Source organism: Echinococcus granulosus (assembly GCF_000524195.1).
Source record: "Echinococcus granulosus chromosome Unknown EG_S00035, whole genome shotgun sequence".
Lineage (NCBI taxonomy): Eukaryota > Metazoa > Platyhelminthes > Cestoda > Cyclophyllidea > Taeniidae > Echinococcus > Echinococcus granulosus.
In genome coordinates, this window is record NW_020170415.1 from 469,152 (window position 1) to 494,513 (window position 25,362).

At 42.1% G+C, this 25,362-nt stretch overlaps 2 protein-coding genes across 2 annotated transcripts; both read right to left on the reverse strand. All coding sequences in view use genetic code 11, as the record gives it.

The window, feature by feature from the left end:
* Positions 1-7,312: 7,312 nt before the first annotated feature.
* On the reverse strand, positions 7,313-9,094 carry EGR_05078 (disintegrin and metalloproteinase domain-containing protein; the record flags this gene model as incomplete). Its single annotated transcript, XM_024494327.1, has 2 exons — positions 7,313-7,389; positions 8,437-9,094. 2 exons carry the CDS (start codon positions 9,092-9,094, stop codon positions 7,313-7,315), a joined length of 735 nt encoding a protein of 244 aa, XP_024351276.1.
* A 6,582-nt stretch (positions 9,095-15,676) lies between these two features.
* EGR_05079 (Beta-1,3-galactosyl-O-glycosyl-glycoprotein beta-1,6-N-acetylglucosaminyltransferase) lies at positions 15,677-24,955 on the reverse strand (the record flags this gene model as incomplete). The annotated part of the gene is made up of 4 exons (XM_024494328.1): positions 15,677-16,020; positions 17,384-17,607; positions 20,832-21,205; positions 24,650-24,955. 4 exons carry the CDS (start codon positions 24,953-24,955, stop codon positions 15,677-15,679), a joined length of 1,248 nt encoding a protein of 415 aa, XP_024351277.1.
* Between the last annotated feature and the right edge of the window lie 407 nt (positions 24,956-25,362).

Below are 25,362 nucleotides of genomic sequence, written 5' to 3' on the forward strand. Positions count from 1 at the left end.
AGATTGAGGAAGTTGGTAACATCGACGTTCTCCGAGCAGAAGGGGTTCTCGTGGCTGTAGGAGCCACGTGCCAGGCGAGGCAGAGGCGGTGATGACGCACGCGGCAGCGCCGAGGGCGGTGGTGAGGAAGAGGAGCGGCGGTGGTCATCTACCGATGATGAGGAAGATCGACGATCTGCGGGGGTGTAATTACGAGGCGGAGGGTGACAATCCTCTTCTGTGATATTGATCAATACCCTGTCCACACGGAATCCCACTCCGTGGTAGGAGTAGCGGCCCTAGAGAAAGGGGGGCACAAACGGATTCAACCAAGGAAGCTGAGGCACAGCAAGTGCGGAAGAAGTAAAAGTCACGCACAAAACTGACCACTTGGAATATTACTGCAAAAAAAAACTGTTGTAAGGGTTTCAAAGCAAACCAAAGATGACTGAACAGCACCAGAGTGGTAGTAAAATGGAAAAGAGAAGCGAAAGAACGAAACTCCGGAAAATGTCCTACTTCCAGACAAACGTTTACTATCTGTGTTCGGGAGCAAAACATATTCCAATCCCGTGAAAGACAATCTACGTTAGTCTCTTGAAGCGGATTTATCAACAAAGGGCATGACAAATGAACCCTGATGAAAACGCTTTCAATGTCGGAGGCATAGAGCCCCGTAGTGACTAGCTTCGCGTCCTTCCTCCAGAACAAGGTGTGTTATAACCTCTTAAGTGCTAAAACCGACTGAATTTACGGTCATAAAGAGCGACCGAAGAAAGTTCAAGCGGTTTCTTTATACTAGAAGTTAAATACCTGAAGAAACCACTTTATGATATTGAAGTAATCAACACTACAATCCATCAGCCCTTCCATTTCTTTTTTCCTCAATTTCATATCCTACTTCTCAACAGCAAGAAAAGGTGATTGTCATCAACCGCAGATTAGCCCTCAGCAAGTCAACAATTCCCTCTGGAAGGCCAGTACAGCCCTCTGGGGACAAAGTAACGACTACCTTGTGTATTTGGGGCGGGTAACGGGTCATTTGAAGAGAACTAATAAAAATTTTGCTGAAATGGATTTTTATACAAGAAAAGCCACTTTTGAGCACAAGTCCGCTACTAACGGCGCGTTTTATAATTTACGTGACGGGGATGAAGAAATTGATATTCTTTGAAGCCATTTGACGTGAGTTTATACACATGAAACCCAGTTCGTCGGTAGCTTCTACAATTTTTCCTTCCTAGATGAAGCTAGAAAACAATCTTGTCCAACACTCGCGTTTTGGGATCAAAAACATTTATTTTCATCGATCATAGGGGTTACTTCCAGAAAGTGGTAAGCCAAGTAATAATATCCTATCAGTAAAACTGTAAGGAAAATACAAAACATGTAGGCACTAAATCATTCCCAGACAATTGCTTCATTGGCGTCCCTAACTTTGCGAGTCTACACCATTGATACATTCCACTTCAACTTTTTCTGCCTTTCCACGTCAACACCATTGTCAGTTCACGTAGCAGTTTCTGAGTGCACACGAAATAGGTAAATTTTAAATCTATCTAGGGAATAAGAAAAACCTAGGAAAAACGAGATCTGTTTCCAGATAATTATCTTCGTCAAAGGAAAAATGTCACCAAAAGGTGGAGTAAGGAATGCACAGCAAGGGAGTGAGCTGTCCCCTTCTGCCAATTTTCGATCACAAAGATAAGGTAGGTGTAAGGAAAGTCTGAGTAGATAGTGATAAACTAAAAAATCCTCATTAGAAGTAGCAGAAGCACCCATCGCAAACCATGGGTGCATCGGTAACTGATCAAGCAAATTTTGAACCCCAAAAATTAATCAGTAGTGCAAAATCTGTAAGAATTAAACAGATAGCGGAAGGAGAGCTGTGTCGAAGGCTGTCCTCCTTTGCTGTAACGACGTGAAAAGGATAAATAATTACATTTCAAACAGAAACATTTTTCAGGAAAACCACAAGAGTTTGGTACATTGATTGGATAACGTGCAGCGACATAATTGTAAAACGAAAATTTTCCCAAAATGATTGCCACCACCCATTGAAGCTTCATGAGATTTAGTCAGTAGATCAAAGCCGGTGGAACGACATGAGAGAAGAACTTCACATTAAGCAGCCGAAAGTAAGCAGTAGAGAAAGGCAAAAAACTCTCAAGTTGAGAGCATGATCTAGATTTGAAAAAAAACCTTTTTTACTCTACCGCATCCACCAAATCCTGAACTGACTGATTATCCCCATAACACCTCTGCTTCGGATTCTCTGATCTTGCTGATCGGTACAGATAAACCACCTGTATTACTGGTAGATAGGATGAAACAAACGCTTGATGCAAAGTGGACACTTCGTTATTAAGTAAACTTGTACTCAGTGGGACAACAGAAGAAAGGTTATTATTTCAGGAGAGAAAACAAGCCATTAGCATACTAGCAAAAAGAGCGATTCCTTCCTCGATTGGCTAGGACAAATGCAAACTTTATAACAAATCAGAGAAGAAGTCCCATTTACAATTCCACCAGATACATCGTCAATGGCAGTTATTGGCCAGTCGAGGCTAACGGCCAAATATAAAAAGGTAATAACGCAATGGAGGGAGGAAAAAAGTACCGGATTTAGCTTACTGATAATGCTGCAAACGCAAAAGCATACGAAATGACACAAATGCAAAAAGAGACCCATTTTGCCACATTACTCTACTTGCTTGCAATGGGCAGAAGTCGCTCAAAGCAGATACAAAACACGAATTTCCTAAAGGTTAATTAAGATAAAGCACCTGGTTGAAATTACAGCTAGCAAAGCGATCATGGTGGACCAAATGACCCAAGGTAGACACTACAATAATTTGATTATTTGTTTAGCTTTTCACTTTGGTGTCGTGGACACCCAAAGCCCCAACTTTGTGCTTCCACCAGCAGCCCACCATCCCTTCTGTACGTCGGCAATATATATTCTTCCCCCCCAAGTAGTCTTCTTTTCTCTTTAGGGGAGTCTCGGAGACACCACAATGGTGGCAACAGAAAGCGAACCCGACCCTAATGGACGACTACCCTGATTTTAATTCCTAAACCCCAAACCTTAAAATGATGAAGGGGGACGTCTGCTACGGATGGAACAAGCTATTACGACGCCTAACGGAAGGGTTGAAAATGACGTTTACCTTCGGAAACTACCCCGACCCCATGTTCAGCAGGAAAGCCGTTAACACCTGAAGCGGTACTAGCCATGGTCGTGAAGCAGCTGGTAAAGTTCGTTACGAAAGTGTCTCCAGTACCTGTATGAAAATGTCAATGAAGTAAACACACGAGACCTCTCTTACCTCCTCACTAGTTGGATAGAACCAAGATAGGTATGGCTGGGCAGCAGTGAAGTAGGAACAACGTAGCAAGGCGGAATCGACGTGAAACCTTATCCCAATGAAGCTACTTTATACGCCGTCCTTCGCTAAATGACTGCGTCTAGGCCAGTGTTCCTACGAATAGCGATGAACATACGTGGTGGGCAGCACATTCCCTCTTCCCCCAATACAGTTCCAGAACAGGACAAAACTTCAAATTCAGTAGAATTGCCAAGAGGGAGCAGTGACGTTGCAATGAGACATCTTCACTGCACACGTATTCGATGACCAACGTGGTTGGTTGGTAGGTGCATTTCTCACAGCACCGACTACCTTGCGATCAAAGGAAGCGCTAGGGGTGACGCTGAAAAAGAGGGCAGCTATGTGATTCCTCAATTGTTTAACTCCTCGTTTTGGTTGCACGGACACTTAAGGCTCTGTCACTATACTTTCGCTGAGCTATATGGCCTCCGGACCATGTCAGTAGCGCCTTAACTCTTCTTTAGGTCAGCAATACATATTTTGCCCCAGTATTATACCTTCTTTCTAATTAAGGAAAGACTCCAGCCGCTACAGTTCAATTGTCTAATATTTTGGGTAAATTTTCAAAAGCACACATAAATAACAGTTTCATAAATGAATGGGATTCTTGCTTCCCAAAAGGTAGGGAAAAAGATAACTGAAAAGGTTGATTGATATGACAACTTGAAAAATGAGGTTTTCAGACATAGATTGTGCTACAACTATACCGCTTAGTTTCGGGTAATCGAAGTCCTTTGTCTGAAAACAGAATTTGGACAGATTTCAACAGCAGTCTTAAAACCTGAACAAAAAGCTCCAAAATACATTTACCCCCTCTAGATTTACGGTAAATCAGTTTGGTGATGTTAGCAGTGATAGAGGCCTTGACGGAATACCATTTATCATAGTTTCAGACTCAAATACGCGAGCCTTCCTGCACAACTTGGCCACAACACTGGTGGGATGAAAGCCTGCTCATATCCCCTATGCCAATCATCTTCCATTTTCCCTAATAATAAATAACCTACCCCTTGATTCACAGTACTTTGCAGACTCAAAAGGTAACTTGGGCGTTACAGAAATAATAGGCTTCCTATTTGGTCACTAGTGCGCTGCTTTAGACCAAAACACGGCAAAAGGTTTTTACTAACAAACTTCTGAGCCATGAAAGCATATTTAACCAAGAAGAGAAAGCCAGGCGTATCCTTACATCGTGAGCAAGGAATGAATCGTGGATTGTTAGAAACGACTGAACATGAAATACTGAGAATCTACGAATGTCCATAGATCTCAGAGCGTTATTAGGCTTTGAGAGACCGAAAGTTGCAAAAGCGGCCTTACCCCGAAAATGTGGTATGAAGCTGGATGGACAAAAGTAAGCTGAAGATAGCATTGAAACAAGGGCATGAAAAGAACACAAATAACCAGAAATGACCGAATATTGGTCAATAGTGATCTGAAAACCTCTCAAAGAGGCCTTGACATCCCAAACGAGTTGTTAAATACGTCAAGAGCTTTGTACTATTAACGGTCCGTTTCAACATGGCAATAAAAATCACTTCGAGGATAGACGTGCTGACGGTCCAATTCATCAGTGATTCGAAATCTAGAAGAGAATGACAGATGTAAAACAAACCAAACCAAACAGCATGAAGCCGAACACAGAAAACATTTCATATGAAACAAAAAGTCCCCACTCAACCTATAACCAGCTACATAATACCTATAGCAATAGATATTGTAATGAATTATATTCGTTCAAAGCGTGTGCCTGGATTCGTGGAATTTTTCGGTCCCTCGTGATTATTTTACTATACTATCAGTATCGAGTTCTGCTAATGCTACCTACGCAATGAGACCTTCGATTCCTCTTCATGTTAATAATAAGACCCTAGAATGTCTTTAGAAATAGCACGGTAGCCACAAAATGACAAAGCCCCCCATCTAGCTATCAATATATTATCAATAAACCATTCAAATAGGTAGAGGTTAATACTGCGGTAAATTAGACCCCCAGACAGTGACTAATGAAGGAGGGACTAAACACATCTCCGAACCTGGTAGAGGATACAGATACCAGGCATCCTCAAGTATACATCAGTCCTAATCTAAACACTTTTTAAAATACAAGTTTAGTTTCGACCAGAAACTATAAAAGACTGCGGAAAAAAACACGGCTCAACTTAATAAAAACGGATAGGCGAAATTAACCAATAGACTTTTTCAAACCAAATTGAAAAAAAATTAATCAAATCCGATTTACAGAAAAGGCCTGAGGTAGTAAAAAGATCTTCGAGGATGCATCTATGATGATAATAAGAACAGCTAGAATGAGCAAATCCAAACCTCTTTAAATAAGTTCGAAAAAAAGAGATATAACAACTTCACTGACGGAGGAATCCTTGAAGTTGGTGTACTGGTAGATGGCTTGCGCACCCTGAACATGCTGAGTGAAAATTGAAGTAATCTCCTTGATGGCTAGATCCCGGTTGAATCGTATGTGTGGCAGTTTAATGACATGGTCCCACAGGAAGGTGTCCGACTGGAGGTATAGATTACACACCCGCGAAGTCGGACCGGCGTCGTGGGACCGTGTCAATGGCCGCATTGCTGACGATGCCGACGTACCCTTAGCTCCGTCCGCCTCTAGGGGGGACTCAGGCGCTGCTGTGGAGATGGGTCGGCTAGCCAGTCGACTGCCGCTGTGGGGTGGGAAGTATGAGTGCACTGGGGTAGCCGTCTGATAGCGCCGTTGTCCCCGAATTCCATCCACCGAACGGGTGAGGCGTTTCACCGGATCTGCAAAGCATTTAACTCACTCGTACAGCCTTCAAATATAGTAGATATGGTTGTCCGAATGGGAATTAAGTTTAATGCACTCTTTACCAGATTAGCATATGTGATAACATGATTATTTATGCAAACTCAGCATTGCAAATATGTGACATTAAATGGCGCCGCAAACGTGTTGGTTGGACCTAAAACAAAACATGCGAACGCTGCTTTGGGCAGCATAACGTTAAGCAGAACAGTGAAACTTTAGGGCTATGGCTCTCGATTTCCCTCCGCCTCCGGTAGCAGGCGTGTTCATAAAATTTTAAAATTAGAAGGACAATCTAATGGTCTTCATCAATGCCCAAAGCGGTCTCACCAGAAATATGGATAATGAAATTCATTCGTGTACCCTCAGAAAATTACATAGAGGCACTTGAATTCCCCTCCTAAGTAAATTAACACTTCATACAGGTTAAAAATGGAGATTAAACCCATAAACACTTTTCACGGCAAGAAAGAGACTTTCAATAGTTTAATACACAAACAAGAACATCTCAAATAGGCTCAGGGACCATGTAATTAGTTGCCAAGACCTCCAGACAATTAAATAGATGTCAACCCGAACAATTCTTCCATATGATGAGGCAAAAAGACTAACTCCATAAATTATTCTATTCATTTACAAAATCTCCAGGCCGTGACAGAGACAGAAGGATGCGTACTGGGATTTTTTTCGCTAAGCGATGATTTATGAAAAAGTGATCCTAAAGGGCAGAAGTAAGCCCAAGAATTCTCCTTTGGAGGAATGCGAGAGGGAAATTTCCAAACTCCTCACAAATGAAAGCAGCGCACTCGTACGCTATTAAATTCGCTTATACTTAGTAGACTGGAAAATGAAGATAAGATTCAGGTGCAAATTTCGCCAAAATTATTTTTAGCGTGCCTGTCAGTCAAATATGTCCAAAACCACTTTATTGGTTCATAAGCATCAATAGACATGAGTCAATTTAAATGAATTTTAAAAGAAACAAACTTTTCTAAAAAAGAATAACGCGGTAAACGAGAATCGAGCTAACAGAACATTCTCTCACCATAAGGCAGAGTATTTTGACAGTTGCCCTCCTGTGAAATGAATAAATGGTTTAATTTTTAGGTCGTGGAATTAAAACGTTTATTGCAAGAAATCAAGTTCATGCATCTGAGGTAAGGTGACAATGACGGATGTGAGTTGATGAATAATTGGATGAATAAACTGACAAACCACAAGCTGAAAATATACTTCATGAAACGAGCGTTCTACTCAACAACCAGGTTATTGCAGCAGAAAAAAGGCTAGGTCAAAAGCTGACAATTACTTAATTACTAATCCTCGAGCCAACCGTTGGTTGCAAAAGGGCAGAAAACAAGTCCTCAACCAAATACTGAAATAATTCAGTTCGTTCATAAAAACCTCCGAATAACTATACAGATGCATTTAAAGGTATGCATGCTTGAAAGCGTCCTCAGCGTGAATAACAAGCGGATAAAGGTTTCGCCCTACCTGCGAGTTAAACGTATCTAAAGCTATTTCTTCTGCCTATTACACATTCAACATCAGTTGAACAGGAAAAATCTCACTACCAAAAAAACCCAGGTACTCGGACATATTTGTCTAGAGGAACACGAATTTCGGCAGAGCACACCGACAGAGCTGCACTGGACACTTTTGGTTTGGGTGATTTAGGAGTGTACAAAATGATGATAATGATTTTGCTTATACCTGTAAATCAAATGTGTCTGAGGCTGTGGTATTCGTTCTCGAAACCTCCAAAGCATTTTGGATTAATTAAAGTGAATAGACAACGAAATCTGCTTTCTGGGGAAAAAACAATGCGGTAGACCAGAAAATGCAAATCTAACAGAGAAATGGGCCTCCAAAGTAATTCGGAGGTAAAATTCTGCCTACTACTAATAGAACAAATGCAGTGAAGCGAATTTAGAGAAGTTTCAATCAATTTAAAATAATGCACCACTAGTAAAGTTATATGATAGAAAGAAATAAGTTGATTCTTTTTAGGAGCTGGATACAATAATTCGACAGCTAAACGAATTAGGCGATTCTTATAGTTCGAACAAGATAGCGGATCATTAAAGTGCCCCGTAGAGTAACTACAACATCACATTGATTACTAATGCAGACAAACCAACAATAATGGCTTTTCATGGTGCATTTAGAATTATAGTAATTATTCAACCACTAACCAAGTCACTAACTGAGTACGAAACATCGAGGTTGGCAACCGATAAATATTTATAGGAATTCGGGCGAACCCACCTAGAGCAGGCTGAGACATTTCTCTAAGCTGTCGTGCAATCTCCCGGTTTGAGTAGCCACAAAATGCAGGTTCCGAAGCATCATCACCACCAGCAATATTGAGACTGCGTTTTTGTCGAAATAATACATCGCCACCACTCGTTGCATTCGCACGATAGATTACAGAGTGGAAGTCAGGGTTGGGTAGGAAATTTCCCGCCGGCTCGACAAAATAGACATCCTCCACGGTCAAGGGATTTTCCACAAAGATTCCTAGACTGCTGGCGTTGAGTGCAATAGTACCACGAAAGATGCCATTGAGAACACTGCCATAAACGAGACTCTTGGGATGGGAGTTGAGGAAACCACGCACGGGATATGCGGAGTTGTCATCACTGCTCAGGAGACGGGTTTGCCCTCCAGCAACTACTAGTGCTGTGGGAGACAACACACCTTCATCATGGTAGATGACCAAGGAGAAGTTATGACCGAATGCATGAAAGAAAAATGAAGAGGATGGTCGATCCGTCGAGCGTTTGGAACGAGGGGATGGAGGCTGAAGGGCGGAATAGTTTAATTCCCAGTACTGGCCGATTTGAGGGAAGTAAGCTTGTTCAGCAAGAAAAGGGGAAGTGATGAGGGTAAGAAGGAGGAGACACGACGCTCCATGCACGATCATGGTGGATTTTACATCATCATGCTGCCATAAATGCAATGAAACGGCGAAGCCTGCAACCTGCGATTTAGCAATATCGAAGCCAGGTTATACAATGCATAACTGTATTCCCAACGGCATGCATCATTATTCCCACTGTCAAATATATGACTGACTAAAGCATTGTAGAATTAAATCCTGTATGGTGGATATTGTCACGAAAGTTGTGCCGCTAACTAAGGAATATCTAAACAAATTTAGTGGTCAAAATCCACACAAGTTGAAGTTAGGTGTCATTTACACAGAAAATGTCATCTTAGCATAGCGAGCGGAAACCAAGTGCCACTCCGATCTGGTGAATTAGCACAAGAGGAAATAAAAAACCCACCCGCTCAGTGAGTGGCAGAGGCTCAGTACTCGAAGTAGGCGCGTCAAAAATAAAGGTAATCATATAATTTTAAGCTATATTAAACCGTTGCTAGTAGAGTAAATTAAGCCAAATGTAAATGTTTTAGGAATTAATTCTTTAAAAACTGCTAGGGTTACTTACTAATAAAAAGGCACGCTTAAAAACAAGCGATATTTAATGAATTTTGCAAGTAGTAGTGTTTTTCTAAATAATGTGATTTGGAAGAATTTGTCCTTTACCACTATTTTTAAAATTAAAGTAGGATGTTGAAAACAGTCTGCGTAATCTCATGATAGGGATGGAAAATAGTGCTCTTGACTTATAGGAGAAGAGAGAAATAATAAGCTAAATTTTAATTTCAGGCATAATTTCTAGACAGAAAATGGTCTTAACGTTTTGCTAGTTTCGTTCTTGAATAATGCCATGTTAATAACCGCATTTACTTGCGTATCTCGATTCTCACTCATAAATTTACAGAAAATTTATCGGCTGGGTAAATAATGTGAAATTTTGACTGTATTATGGGAGGAATTGTAGTACAATGGTTGTTTATCTCTTTGCATCGGCAAAGAGCCACTTCTGACTTGGCCTTTGTAGTAAGCTGGTTGGGCTGGCCTTCGGGCCATGCCGGTAGCCCGAATACCTTCTTTGTGCTGAGTATATATAAGTATTCTGCCTGAGCGTTATGTCTTCTTCCGTCTTCAAGGAAGCCTCGGGATGGTACAGAATAGTTCTATAAAGAAAGCCAAACCACCACTTACAAACAAAGGCAATCACCTATTTTCTTTTGAACCTAGCCACTAATAGTCCTGTTTTCGGACTTAACTACCAGAAATAAAAGAGTGGAAAAAAGGACTTTCTAAGACAGTCCACCGTCACCAACAATGGAATGAAGACGCAACCAGAACGGGTGCTTTCTAGTGTGCTGATCGTACTGATTGTACTTAAAAGTGTTGAGTTTTTTGGAGCGGAATCTGGGGTTATGTATCCGCCTTCTCGAATGTGGAAAGAGGTGTTTTCTTCCAGAGCGTACCAATGCTTATTTGGGGCAGAAAAGTTAATTAATGACTAGTTCAAGTCATGTCACAGTCATCAGCAAACGTCCAGCGAATGCGAACCGACACTACAAAATTAAGTTCTTATACGACCTCATGAAGGGAATAAATTCTCTAAAAAAGGACGCGAAATCTTTGCCCACTTATGATTTTTGCGGCAATAAGGGAATATGGGATACTTTTTTTCCCTTTTCATTCTCTGTGACCTCTAAATCAAATGGTTCCAAGTTATTTATTTTTTTCCATAGCCTAGTCAAATGCTGGCATTTTGAATAGGCGAAGAATACACATGGCTCCTGACTTTTCAACACCACTGAAAGCGTATAATCTCTGATATACACATTACAATAGATTCGTTATTCGAGAATCGGTACAACTTCGAAAACTACTTTCATGGACATAAAATAAGTCAGGCATTTACGATAGCATCGTGACACTACAAGGAGAATTTGCAGTCAAAAGCATGAATTGGATGTGAAGAAGGCTACTGTAATGAATTGGAATAAGCGCCTTTTAACCAACGAAAAGGAGATTTGTTTGTGTTCGGAAATAGTTAAGCATAGATTGTAGCGCCTTGGGACTTCCCTGAATACAAAGGAAAAAAATAATACCCGGAACGAATATGTATTGTCGCCCTACAGAAGGGCTGGGGGCGAGGGGGCCACTGCCATGGCTCGGAGGGCAGGCCGCTCGGCGGAGGTACAATGGTAGAGCCCCAACCGTTGGTTAAACAAGCAGTTGATGCATTGCAAATGTTTCCTAAAAAAAAGGCAATTTTTCGCTAGCCTCAATCAAAGCGATAAACATGAGTGACTAGGGCGATGTGAGGCCTTCCCTCCTGGAGAACCGACACCGCTTTTTGCTATTTAAGGCGAGTTAAGATGAAGAAAGTTGGCTTAAAATGGCTTGGAAACAAAGAATTATAACCTAAAAAACTGAACAGATTATGACTATTCCGTTCTCATTATTGGTGTCCTTCTTGTAATGCTTTGTTTATTTGTGGTTTTGGTTTCACGGTCACTTTAAGCTCCGCCTTTGCACTTCCGCCGGACACCCTTCTGTATGTCGCCACTGCATCATTCGTCCTAGTGTTGTCTTCTTCCGTCCTCAGAGAAGTCTCGTCGCGCTACGCCAGTGGCAACGGAAAGTGTACCCATTTCCAAAGGACATCGACTCTGATTTCTATTACTAAATGCTAAACCTTGGCGTGACGGAAGAAGGCCATGTGCTGTGGATGGACAGTCTGTATCAACCTCCAACGGAAGGGTTAAGAATGATGCCTACCTTCGGCAACTACCCCAGTCCATTGTTCTGCAGAAATGCTACTCACAACTGTGGTGACAGTAACCGTAATCGTGAACCATTTGGAAGACTTCGTTACGGAGCTGTTTGTCGTACCCATATAAAGATTTAAATGAAGTGAACACGTAAGACCTTCTCCACCTCCCCACTAGCTGGACAGAACCCTGATAGATAGGTACAGCTGGGCAGCACTTAGGTGGGAACGAAGCGGCAAGGGGAACAGATACAAAATATTATCTCCTTGAAACTACTATAAACTCTGTTCTTTATTAAATTGATTTTAAGTGATGGACATGTGAGATGGTTAGCACATTCTCCCTCACCTCTCTTCGCCCAATTCACTCCCTAAATAGGACGTTGTGGTCAAGTATCTTCTAATCTTCAGGCAAATTCGATGACTGGTGCGGTTGGTTCATGGATGTTTTGCCTTACAGCATCAACTACGCTGTGATGGCGACCCGGGAAGTTGATCAGGAGTGCGTGCGACAACGCTCAAAAGAGGATAGAAAGGGGCTACGTAATTCGTTGGTTGTTTATTTGACGCTTGGTTTTAGTTACGCAGACACTTAACGCTCTGTGAGTGTAATTTCACTAGGATTTCATGGTCTCCGCTCCATGCCATTAGCCCTTCGCCCATCTCTACGTCAGTAAGACATCCGCCTAAGTATTATGTTTTTACTCATTTTCAGGGAAGTCTCAGGGCGCTACAATAAGATAAGAAAACTCTTTTTTCACTTGTCTTAAAACTTCAAAGCTGTCATTTTTGAACTAGTTAAGTTTTAAGTGAGGTAAAATGTAAAATGTAACGACTACAATCAACTCATTGAATTTTTCCACACTTTCCGTCTTGCTTTTTGTTTTATCATGCTATACGGAGGTAGCTTTAAAGAAGCTTTTGTTACAATTCGTTTTAAAGTATTTATTTGTAAAGGCAAGGTTTGAACCAATTGCAGTACCGTAGAATCCCGAGACCTCCCTAAAGACGAAGACATAATAATAAGAGTAGGACAGGATATGTATTGCTGGTGTATAATTTAATTTACGCAGATAGTGTTTTCACTTGACGGAATTGTCCTTCCAGCCTTTCCGTACGTCAGCAAGAAAGCACCTTCCGTGGTACTTTGGATTCTACGCCTTTGGAGAAGACTTGAAGTGCTGCAGTTTACCACGATATGCAGCATTTCGAACAAACTCTTCACCAGTGTCAATCATATGATTTTTGGAATTTGAGATGGTAACCTAAGTTCCACGAACATGGGCTGGATTAATTTCCTCTCTCACCGCTTACACTTCAATGCTTGTAACTGACACTGCCCCCAGCTAGTAATTCCACCTCATGCAAAGAACTCACATTCGTCGAGGATAAAGTCGTTTTTAAAAACAAACTAAGAATACCTTTTTTAGAGTTGGACATTTAGCAGAATGTAGTCAAGGGATCATACTGCATGCGAAGAGTTGAATTTTTCGAGTGATCCTTTCGATGCATACCCGTACATGTGTCCACAAACCGGAAGTTCGCATAGGCTGATAGTTACCATATTTACAAGATCTCTATTATAAAACGAAGAAATAGTTCCTCTATTATCAGTGTTAAAGTGGATTATTAAAAAATAGAACTTTATTTAGGTGCGCAAAACAGGGGGGAAATACTACTAATATTATTTCAGTAACCAAATCATTGTCACGCTGTTGCACCAAATTTTGATGAGGTATACTGACTTTGCGAAGGGATCACTTCCGGTCATATTAGCGAAGGTAGTAATAACAGTTACTGTGTTTAAAAATAAGCATGACTAATGCATCAGGTCATTAACTCCAATGAATCATCGACGCATCGTGCTCTTAAAATTCTTCAACGCAGTTTCATCCATTTACATTTACACCAGATTGTGCTGCGGTGATTCAAATTTGTGAATGGTCTGCATGCCAACTTGGAGTTGTGAGTTTTGCTGCATTTTTGAAATTCCATCGCCTTGCCCACCCTCCTACAAGCAATCAACTTCCTCATCACATAAAAGAGAGTGGGTACATTCGTATTGTTGCTTCTACCACCGAGCAAAAGCAAAGTATGTTCAAGGTAAACCTCGTTTTGAAAGTATTGCAGAAGGCCGTTCTTCTACTTTTCAAATTGAGACTAACGGAGTTCGGTGAGTGCTGCAGTCTGGTACTACCGCAGAATCGGCAGGATCACACATTCAAGGGGACAGGGGCGTACTTAAGACAACGCTCTGGTCACCGTTCTCCCTTTTTTTCAGTTCCCAATGTTGGCGCAAAGGCTTGCAAATGAACACGATTGGCATATGTTGGGTTGTGTTGACATACGTTGCGACCATGAGTGGTGAGTTCAGACATTCTAAGTTGAAGTTTTTAACCACTACCCAGCTGAAGTTGCTTATTGCCAACTACAGACAGTGGAGTGCGTCTGCTGAAGCGTCTGTAGTAGAACCCGCGCTTTATGCCTACCGCGCTTCATCTACTCCCATTACTTCAAATCGCAGGGATTTGAATATGTGAAATGCCTGTATGCCAAAGTGGAATGTGAGCTTTGTTGCCTTTTTTGAAATCCTATCGCCCTGCCTACCTTTCTACGACCAATCAACTTTCTTGTGGCATAAAAGAGAATGGGTACATTTGTCTTTTCATTTCTACCACCGAGCAAGGGCGGATTACGTTACTATGTAACGTTCTCATTCGTAAACAAAAAGGATTGTAGGAAAAAAGTGGAGCAGTTGAGTGGTTTTTCGGGTTATAGCCAATCTTGGAATTAGCTAACAAACAAAAAAACAATGATCGAATTTCTTTTGGCAGTCTATTTAACAGCGCGGGCTCTGCGGTCTTCTCTACACGTCATTAGGGTCGTAAATCTACCACCCCAATTTTTTCGCCCGACCTCGCACGCCAGAAATGCGTGACACAATTAGCTAAGAGGAATAAGTTAAACTGAAGAGTAACAGTTGGCGTTATGCTAAGGCAATAAAACATGTGCTACGATGGACGAGTTTTCTCTGCGGTTCTAGTAGTGAACACTTGAGTCTTCGGTCATATCACCTATTTCACAAATCTTCCTGCTCCTACTTTCGTTGATAATAAGAGCACCGCTGTGAGGGCCGAATGGGGTAGATGTAGGAGGCTCACGTGGTCAAGCAGATAATTAAAGTAAATTTAAGTTGTGTTATCAGCCCTTCCTCCTCTTGCTCTGAGAAGCGTCAACGGGTCCTCCGGTTGTGGCAATCTTAAGAAAAATTCCAACCCTGCTTCCTTACTAGCTTTTATGCGCAGCTTGAGGTAGGGATATTGTAGCAGTCTGATGTGGTATTAATCGCCCTTCGGTTAAAGTGGATCTGGTAACACCACTACCATGTCTTGCTTCGGAAGTGCTGGGAAACCAGTGGAGTAGGTGGCGCTAGTAGATAATCCTCTTCATGACAGCATTGCTCGGAGTTCTTTTGGAGACCACTGTGAATAGTTCAATCCCGGTTTCGCTTTTTACCAATCATTATGGGAGACTCCAGAAGGTATGCCAAGTCAATGTGACTTCAATAGCGCTTCTACTGCTGGCCTACAAGGTTCAGCCATCTCCCTCTCCTTTTACCACTAGAACTTGAAATCGCCTGACTTTTGAAAAGCCTAATTCATCATCATCAAAGATGTTGTAGGATTCATGACATGACGTGCAGATTTGAATAGCTAAAAACCACCCACTCCGTCCTTAGAGTCATTGCCAGCTTTACTGAGTAAACTTTATTTAAAATTATAACTTTTCCCTATACAAAATTAGCATGAGACGGAGGTGCTCGAGGGAAAGGCGATGGTGGAGGGAGATAAGGTGAGATTAGAAAATCAGCCAACCTTCCCTTTTTGCTGATTAGCTTTCGACAATTGGTACCGTACCTGGGGAAGATTACGGAAGTAGTTGAGGTTGGTAACATTCTGATCAGCGTGGCGGTAGTACCATTCCTGCCAGTTGTAGAACCACTGCTCCGTCACATCCAGCACAGGAGCGTTGATGTGCATGACGAATTTATTTACAAAGAGATGGGGAGAGTCTGGTGTAAAGAGGGGCTGCATACCGTAGAGATCGAAGATGCAGACAGAGTGGCGCCACACTCCACTGCACTCCTCCGGAAAGAAGTGCTTCCACCGATTCACATAGAAGCCGCCGTTGCGGTAGACATTGTCTCCATCTGTGTCAACATCAAAAACGACGTTAATAGAGCCTCTCAGTTTCTTGGTATCAAGTCTCGGGATGGTATTCTTTATCACTTACTCTTTCTAATATTTAATTTACCAATTTGTCAAATTGGTTGAAGGGGCTCAAGTGTGGCTACTCTTTCCGTCATCTTGAAGATTAGATTCAATTCACTTTGCAACTTAATCTCACCAACACCTTCTCAGCCTGTGTTTTTTTGACTCGACACACTGGGGCGTGAATAGGTCTAAAAGTGCCGTGCTTAAAATTATTTCTGTGGCTGTAACGAATCAAAATTTAGAAATATTTTTGCCCTCTCCAAACCTTCAAAGCCTCCTTATCAACGAAGCAACACGAAATTGTGTAAAGACTACTCTATAACTAGTTATGCAAACCTCCAGAGATCATTATGGATAACAAGTGGTCCAAAAGCAATTGCCGTTGAGGTAATTGGTATGTCTATTCAAAAAAGTATGGTTTAGGCTCAAAGATGTGCTAAAAACATGGTCGTAAATGAGCTCCCACTTGGAAGATGTTGGTTGGGGAGGTGAAGCTGAAGGAGATATTAAACATGGATTCATTCCAAGCCATCACCTATTTCAAAGAGAGAACACCTGGAGCCACTCTCTCACCAGTGTTCAAAGACTCGGTGACAAACAGCCCACCTGAGTTTTGACCGATGCTGTGGGTAATTATGGAGCCGAAGAAACCCCACCTACCCCTAACTATGCATAAAGTGGTTGTACTCCAGTCATGTGGATTTTACTGGCATCTCTTAACCAAATGTACTTTTCGGCACCAGAGAACTACATGTTATGGGTGGATGGTAAATTGACTGAAGATCAGATGAAAGTAGAAATTGTTGAAATGATGGATAAGTGTGCTCCAAATATGCTTGAATCAATCTGGCACACCCAACATCTGACCTGGGACCAAAGCAGTTGAAAATGACGAGCTGTTACGCCTTCAGCTACGTGCTGTAGGAACTGGTAATATGAGAGGGTTGAAACCATGGTGGTAGTAAAACCCTACTTAGTTCTTTTTTATGATAATTTGAGTTGGGATTGCGGCAGATAAAGACGAAGCGAAGTTGTAGCTGGAGAGATTTGCGAACATATTAGCCGTGAAATACTCATTACCACTGTATGAAGCTACAAATCACAAAATGAAAGTATTAGCATTTGCAGAAGGCAATTGACTCTTTCATTTCGAACAGCGGTGAGGCAGTAGCAAAATACTCTAGCAGTGGATAACAAATAAGCCCTAAGTTGGAACCAAAGGAGTGATAGTGATGATCTGCAACGTCATCAAATGAATAATAATTTACCAAATTGTGGAGAAAAGGAAAGATGACTTACAGGGGAAGTTGCCGGGGGCATTAAGGATGGCGTTGTGGTTGACGGTGGAGAAGAGGGCTTCGTCGGGAATACCGACCTCAGGGAGGTAGTCGAGGAGGTCCTTCACCCGTTGGTCGGTAAAGAGGAAGTTGATGAAATCCCACGTCACCACCACGTGTACAGCACCCTTGTACATCTGCAATCCGTGCGGCGGGTCACGCCATGCTCGACGCACGTAGAAGAACCTGTGTAGAAAGCGGAGGAGGATGAATGCAGCTTTAGGACTGACTTCACTCCACCCTAAAATAGTACTTTGTAAACTGGTTTGAAATAAATAATGCTTTCTAAAGTAGGCCATTGACGAAGTAAGATCCTCTCTGCCACCCAATTGATGAAACAACGGTGTAGAAAGACAAGTGGTCACCCCATTTCTATCCTTCTTTAATTTTCCAACTATCCATTTGATCGTATCCATAATCAGGAGAAGGTGATAACCGCATTGATCAGTAATAGGGTTATACGAGGATCAGAATAATGATGAGGCTGTACTTTCCCACCTCCAGCCCTAGCTAAAGTGGGTGCCTTTACACAAGTGGGTCCTGTATGGACTTGTAAAAATTTAGCTTTTATCTGATTTATCCATTGGAAGACATTTCCCTTTAGAGTTGTATTGGGTCGTGTTGACAGACCTCAGCCTCAAGTCCATTTTCAGTGCAACCAAACATAGAGCAAGCACACACCTCTGGAAATTGAGTGATGCGTGCACTTGAAGTGTGCGACAGGATCGTCCGGAGATGACTGCTTGTATGTCTTTCTGCTTGGCGAACGTTGAAATACAAAACAAAAGCACAAAAAGTTTCTCATCCCAAGTCAGTCAGTCTGTTGGGTCGGGTCGACACATGCGGAAATTTGGGTGATGGCTGACGACGATGACAGCTGGCTGTAGACCCAGTGCATAAAACAGCATATTCCAGGGGCGTATTTAAGGGAATTTGTTCAATAGACTGCTCACTTGATGGAGCTTGGTCTACTAATGGCTAATAAACTGATGTTCACATGTCCTTTTCGTCTGTCGTCTCGATAATGCGATTCCGGTCATCTATCCGTGTAGGGACTGGGATACAACTAGATCAGAGCACAGACAGTTCATTTTTTGCCAGAAATGTCACTAGTAGAGACCAGTTTTTGAGGTGTTGATGGATAAGTTTCACAGCCTTCTATCACCAATGTTCTTGAAAAACCAAAAAAATCAACAGCATTTCTGGCCAAATTGATCAATTTATAATACAAGTTTAAACATTATCAATCGCAATTTTTCGCGTAGATTTATTTCCTGAATAAGATCCAAATGATAGCAGTGACCTCCGTAATCTGCAACTGCAAGGAATGAAATGAATAATTTGGATAGAAAGGTGGGAGTTGCGGAGACTTCAACAATTTGCATATTCTGTCCTACCACTGGTGACGCATTTAGAATGCTAGACACAAAGAGCTGACGTCAGGTCATCTGATTACTCACGGTAGTAGTGATGTACTTTGTTCACTTATCGCTTTGTTTTAGCTCAGACTTAGGTGCACGGGTTCTGGTCTTCCGCTGGACTGCATGTCAGCCGGGACACACCAGTAACGCCTCCAGTCCCTCCGTACTTCGGCAATGCATTTCCTCCCCTAGTAGTATTTTGACTTCTTTCTTCTTTAGGAAAATCTCGGGGAGCTACATTCCTGGATGATAAGCCCTAACGTGGTTGAAAAAGGGCAGGTGTTGCTGGTGGAAGAATCCATAATCACCCTTAACAGAAGGGTTGAAATTGATGTTCACATTTGGCAACTACCCCAGTGCCGTGTTCTGCAAGAATGTAGTTAACAGCTGAAGCGGCAGTAGCCATGGCTGTGAAACATCCGAAAAAGTTCGTAATGGAGCTGTCTATGATACCTGCATGAAGATGTCAATGAAGCGAACCCAGGTAGGCATGGCTGGGCAGCACTGAAATGAGAACCAAGTAGCAAGAAGGAACAGAGGCAAGACCTCATCCCCGCAAAACTATTTAAACTAGTATTTTATTAAATGACTATTCATACGTCTAGCTATGATAAGATCGGTTGCATTATTCCGTCTATTTTTGTGCTTGCCTAGTTACAATGGCGAGATTTTAGACTAGAAGAGCAGAATTTTCATATATTTCACCACAGCAGTTGCTGATGACAGACGCTTTTACACGAAGTTGTGCAGGCCTTGTTTTTGCATAAAAAAGTCATCAACTCATTAGGAAAGAATAAACATTTTGAATCGGGCTAAACCCTCCTCTCACTCTCGCCTTAATCCAATGTGGTGTTCTATCCACCTACTGCTTTGTAAGGGAGACCTCGATGTGGCCAGGAAACTGGCCGTAAGGTCAACATTGAGGACAAGATGCCAATTTGCTGATGGCGAATCCAAACAAAAGACCGGTCGAAAGACCAGCACAATCCCCACTTCCTAAATTTGCACTCTACTGACACGGAAGACTATTTCCGGTTTTGTTTCACGAAGTTACAGGGTGGACTTCATCCTAGGGACAAGAAACTGCAGGGGACAACTTTAATTATTGTCATTATAAGCACTAACAGTCGCAATATGTAAGCTTTCTTATTGTAACAGTTAAAACGATTGACACTAGTTCATCTATCCGAGGTCTTAAAAATAAAAATCGCCGACTGTCTTCGAAATGTGTCTAACATATTTCGTCTGTTTGGTCAAATCTTCACTGAGTTTTGCGAAGACTTAAGGGACCGTCTTTTTACTTCTGCTGGGGGGCATGGTCTCCGGGACATGCCAGCAGTATTTATGTATGCCGACATCACATATTCCACCATAGTATTACGTCTTCTCTTGCCTTCAGGTAAGTCCCGGGGTGCTGCATTGGTGCATTCCTTGTTTTTAACAAAGTTCCTATTTATAACTCTTAAGTTTAATTTGATGGATTGCATGAGTCCTAAGAAAGAGTCATTAAAATCTACTCCACTACCTATTTTGATAATTAAAACAAGCATCTCAGTGGGAGAAAATAAGATCATTCTTGCTTTTGCCTTCTAAAATATGGTAACACGCCTACCATCGGAGCAGGTGTAAAAACAGACACTAGAAAAAAATTGATAGTCAGGGGGGGGGCACGTGATCTCCCCTTTTACAATTATCAAATTATCACATTATTATCATTTTCTAGCAATAACTTCCGCTATTCACCTTCGAAGAGCCTTTCCTAAATATTTTATTGCCTCAATCGTCCGAACATCGGTGGGTTTTGCAAATTGACGAATCGTGAGTGAAATGCTCATTCAGAGGTTGTTAGGGCAAAGCTCTTTCAACAGCATTTGTACTAATGAAGGGTCTTCGCCTTTTGTCTGACAGCTTCGTGAACTCATTTCCTTCAGCTTCAGTTAAAGTGGTCTTTCATCCATTAAATCAGTAAATCAAGGAATTTTAACTCACTTTTCCTGTTGAATGAGGTTAGCATTGTTGAGAACATTCAGAATTCGAGTCAACTCCAGGTTATTCTTCAGTGGGAACTCCTGTCCAGTGAGATTGATGAGATACTTCCATGGTGGTGCTTTAGACTCGGGCTTCTTCTTCTTCGGCAGCTGCCAGAGAGCTCGCATGCAAGCCAGATCGGCCTCCAGCACTGACATATAGGAGTGGTAGACGGAGATAGAGGATATGAAGAATATGTTTGCCGAGACCTCTGGTGGGATGCATACAGAGATCTTGCGAATCAACCACTTTTTGTAGAGCTCAGGACTCTTCTTGTCGAAGTGGATGCAATAGTAGTTTTGAGGTCGGTAAATTGAGCGTAGGAGTCGCCAAACCTGATGGGAAACATCCGTATACCATCAATCTTGACTGACAGCCCAACTTAAAGCTTTTAATTGTAGGACAGAAACTAATTTCACGCATTTGATTTTCATAAGCCACTCGCATAGCTATTGAGAAATCTAAAAGAGGCTGAAGCAGTGTCCACGAAAAGTTACGCCATCTCCATAGTGTTTCCGATTTTGCATCCCCTTTAAGTAAAAATCAAGTGGAACTCTTCATAAAAGACGAATGTTTTAAGTGGTCAAATAAACTCAGAGGAGGTTTTGGCTGTTTCAGCAAGGCTGCCTCTCCTTCAGCAACGAGCGAGACGCTGGAATTGAGGTCAGAACTCTCTCATGATCGTGTTTTCATCAAAGTTGACTTACCTAGCTCTCCCAATATAAGCGTCAACTACCAATATATTTGAAATTCGTACATGTCAGTCTGTTTACTTCCTCCTTTTCGCGATAGAATGTCATTTGATTTCTTGCCCTGGTGAATGTCTCCCATAGCATCCAGCTCTCGACATGAGTGAACACGCTCATACGCACAGATAGGCGCCTAAGGTGATGAAAACCGTCAGGTTAATGTTTTTGACGCGAAAACGGGGTGAGTCAGAAGGTCACGGAAGATGCACTTCAGGTCAGAGCTCCCTCCTGAAGAGCTCGTTTGTGACCAAAGCAGCATTTGGTGAACCACCAGTAGGCGAGTGTGCGAACCGATGATGTGGGCACACTTTTAATGGGCTGTGATAATAGTCTAATGTTCCCAAAAATGATTTTCCGGTATGGCCTACTGATTGTGCTTCTTGGCTCATTTTGACTTTATGAGCAAGTTTTTACCAGAATCCAAAAGAAGAGTTATGAACATCCTACGCCTTGTTATAACGGAAAGACAACCCGGGAATCCAATAGCCGCATCTCGTTCGCGTGAGCGTAGCCCCGGGTCACCATGGTAAGGTGATGTGACCCTATTTGTGTAGCAATACATGACCTCTAGGCAAACAGTTGAGTTGCACAGTAACCGATGGGTCGGAATGTGTGATGCCGTGTCTTCATTATATACTACAATTGTTCCACAGTTTCAACGAGAACATAAAAGAAATTAATTAGGCAGATGAGGATAGAGCGTTGTTCACTTTGTACCTCGGGTTGGTTAAAAAAATTGGGAAAGACAAAATGATGTTTGCTGTAATCGTATATTTATTCACATGATTTCCAGGGTCTCTGTGATTCGGACCACCACGTAAGTACAGTCCAACAAGTCCTTACAAAAACGCCTTGTAATGCCCCTATGGAAGACTTCAGCGCTTCTACTTCTGCAAACCAACTAGGTCAAAGCTATACTTTACTTCCTTTCTTTTATAATTCAAATGACCTAGAAGGAGAAGCGGCTCACTCAATATGCAGTGTGATCTTGGACTTTGGACTTGTTGAGATCAATGTGACTCGGAATCCAGGTAAACTAAGACAAATGTATGCACTGATATTGAATGGGACAAGCCTGAAGCAAAGTCAGGAGCAAAAACCCGGTTTTGTACGGGATTCTTTCATTACATAGCGTTTTCTTTTGTCGAGAATAAGACAGTAAGAGTAATTATGCGTATTGTTGGCCAAGTACCATCTTCAAAGGTCGCGGATGCTCCCTCACAGGAAAAAACGACGGAGGACTTTTGTACCAAACATGTCATACTTCATTTGGGAGCGGAATAAGGAATCTCAATGTTTAAAAATATTAGCACATGGAGATACACTCATGGTCGCTGCTACCATCTCGAATAGGATTGGACGAGAATTTACTTGTTTAACTCTTCATTTTGGTTTCGCGGGACACTTAAACTTCCGCTTCGGTACTTCTAATGGATGGCATTGCCTTCGGATCATGCCAGTAGCCCCCAGCCCTTCTGCACCTCGGCAATGCATATTCTACTCCGGTATCACATCCCCTTTCGTCTTCAGGGAAGTCCTCGGGCCCCTACAGCTATGTCGTGGAGGCTGCGAGACTAAATCGGTTAAGATTTGCCATACTTTAGAACAAATTACTGTGGAGTGTGGTCAGTGAACGTAGTAAAATTGAGTGCAAAGATCTCAAAAGCGCACAGCAATCACAATTTCAGTGTGCGCGTGATTTCAGGGCATCTTAATGTAGAATAATTCAAAATTCCGCGCACTCAAGAACAAGTCATAGGGCTAAAAGAAAGTGTATTTTAATCAATCGAGGGAGTCCACTAAAACGATTCCGTTATCAATCACGGAGTGACTTTAAACTTCTACTATACTTTAAAGCTTGAAGATCCATTCCTCATAACTTTAATATTATGTGAGAAAGTATTTCCCCTTTTTGAAAAAGCGTTAACCTAACCAATCTACAAATAAGCACAAGCATCAAATGAAATGCAAGTGTAAGAAGTCGAGATTTTATATCGCAATAGAATAGCCGGTGGCCTTTGTTCAGCGGCAGCATCCTCATCTTATGGCCTCCTGACTGATAGCACCAATAATAACTTCAAAGGCCATAAGCTTGTTGACGTTTCAGATTAGCTAATTTTCTGGCACAGATGAGTGAGAGACCTCAAAAAAAGCCATACCTAAACTGTGATACTGTTAGAGATCTGCACATCAATAGTGGTCGTAGATTATTCTATGATTTAGATTTTATTCATCCATAATTAATGAGAGGTAAATGAGTCTCCAGCTGGATCATTTGTGGGAGTTACACCCCGTTAATAAACACTCAACTGTGGTGAACGAGAGCAGGTAGGAGGAAGGCGGACTTTAAACTTCAGCTAAATGCCACCCCTTACACATCACACACTCGCCATTCCACACTGCTGCCAAACAGCCAAAATCGCGAAAAGTAAGTCATTCTGTTTGTGTGATTCAGCAGCCTGGCTGCGATATTCCCTGGGGTATCGATAGCGTCACCCACTCATCGCCCGCGTTTTTTAAAAAATACCTTCAGGTGTAAACTTCGTGAGAAATAATTAGGGTTCTACGTGAGCGACCACGGCAACTATCTACCATATTTTCAAAACGTCACGTTCAAAAAATTGTAAAGGCAGTTAAAAATGCATGTTTTTGCGTCAGTTTCGCCTTTAAATTCTAAAAGTTGTACCGCCTACTACCCGCCAATCAGAGCTAGAGAAGGGGTTGCTTACATAACCACCGACAGTTTACGAAAACCTAGTGAACCAATTGAAAGGGGGGAAGTCTACTGAAAGAAAAGCGCATCATGGACTCATCGACTTCTTTCGAAATGGCATGGAGAAACCATATACACCAAATTCCATTCGTAAAATATGATTATATTTAATTCATAATCCCAAAAGGTTGCAATTTTTCAATTCCAGTTGCTGAAAGTACAGCATTAATGCAAATGGACGGTACCAAAGCTAACGGCATGATTTTAACTAGGCACATGCATGAGAGATACTTAAACGTACATTGCCAATTACTTACTTGGTCAGGTCTTTCGAACGCCATTATAGTATAGGCCAGGGGAAATTCCTCCTCCTCTTTCAAAATGCGTTGCCATGGCTTTGGCCCCGTCCTATTGGGAGTAAACCACCAGCTATTGCTTTCGCAGACATGCGGACTACCGGCAACACTGGGAGAAGTAAATTTCGACGAAAGGTAGGCGAAGACGTAGGCTTTTAGGCGGTGCTCGTAGGTTAAATGTGCCAAATCGATCACCACCAGAGCCAGGAGGGCCAGCTTCAAAAGCAGCCCGACGGCCCGACCGAAGCAAACCACTTGTCGCCGCATCCAATGTTGCAATGACTAGCAGGACTTCTGGGAAGTTTTGGAATACGCAGCTTTGCACTGCGCAATGGCAGCACGCAGAGGTCACCCCCTAGCACCAATCACATGGCGCTTATGTACATGCACTGACGAGCTACCTGCTAGCTGACATGCGATTGGTTGTGGCGTTGACTAGGCCACCCCATTGGTGGGATTAAGTTATCACCTTGGTTTGTAACAGCCTTGCGCTTTTCAACCACCACCCTTAGTGGGTAGTTCAAGGGGCATGAATTTTCCTCCATTCCGGGAGATGTTATTTGTTTTGCCTTCTTCAATATGAGCATAGGTGCCGCAAAAATCCACAATGTGTGTGACCATGGAGGCTTTTGTTTAATTTTATAAGCATGGGTATATTTTATGAACAATTAAAA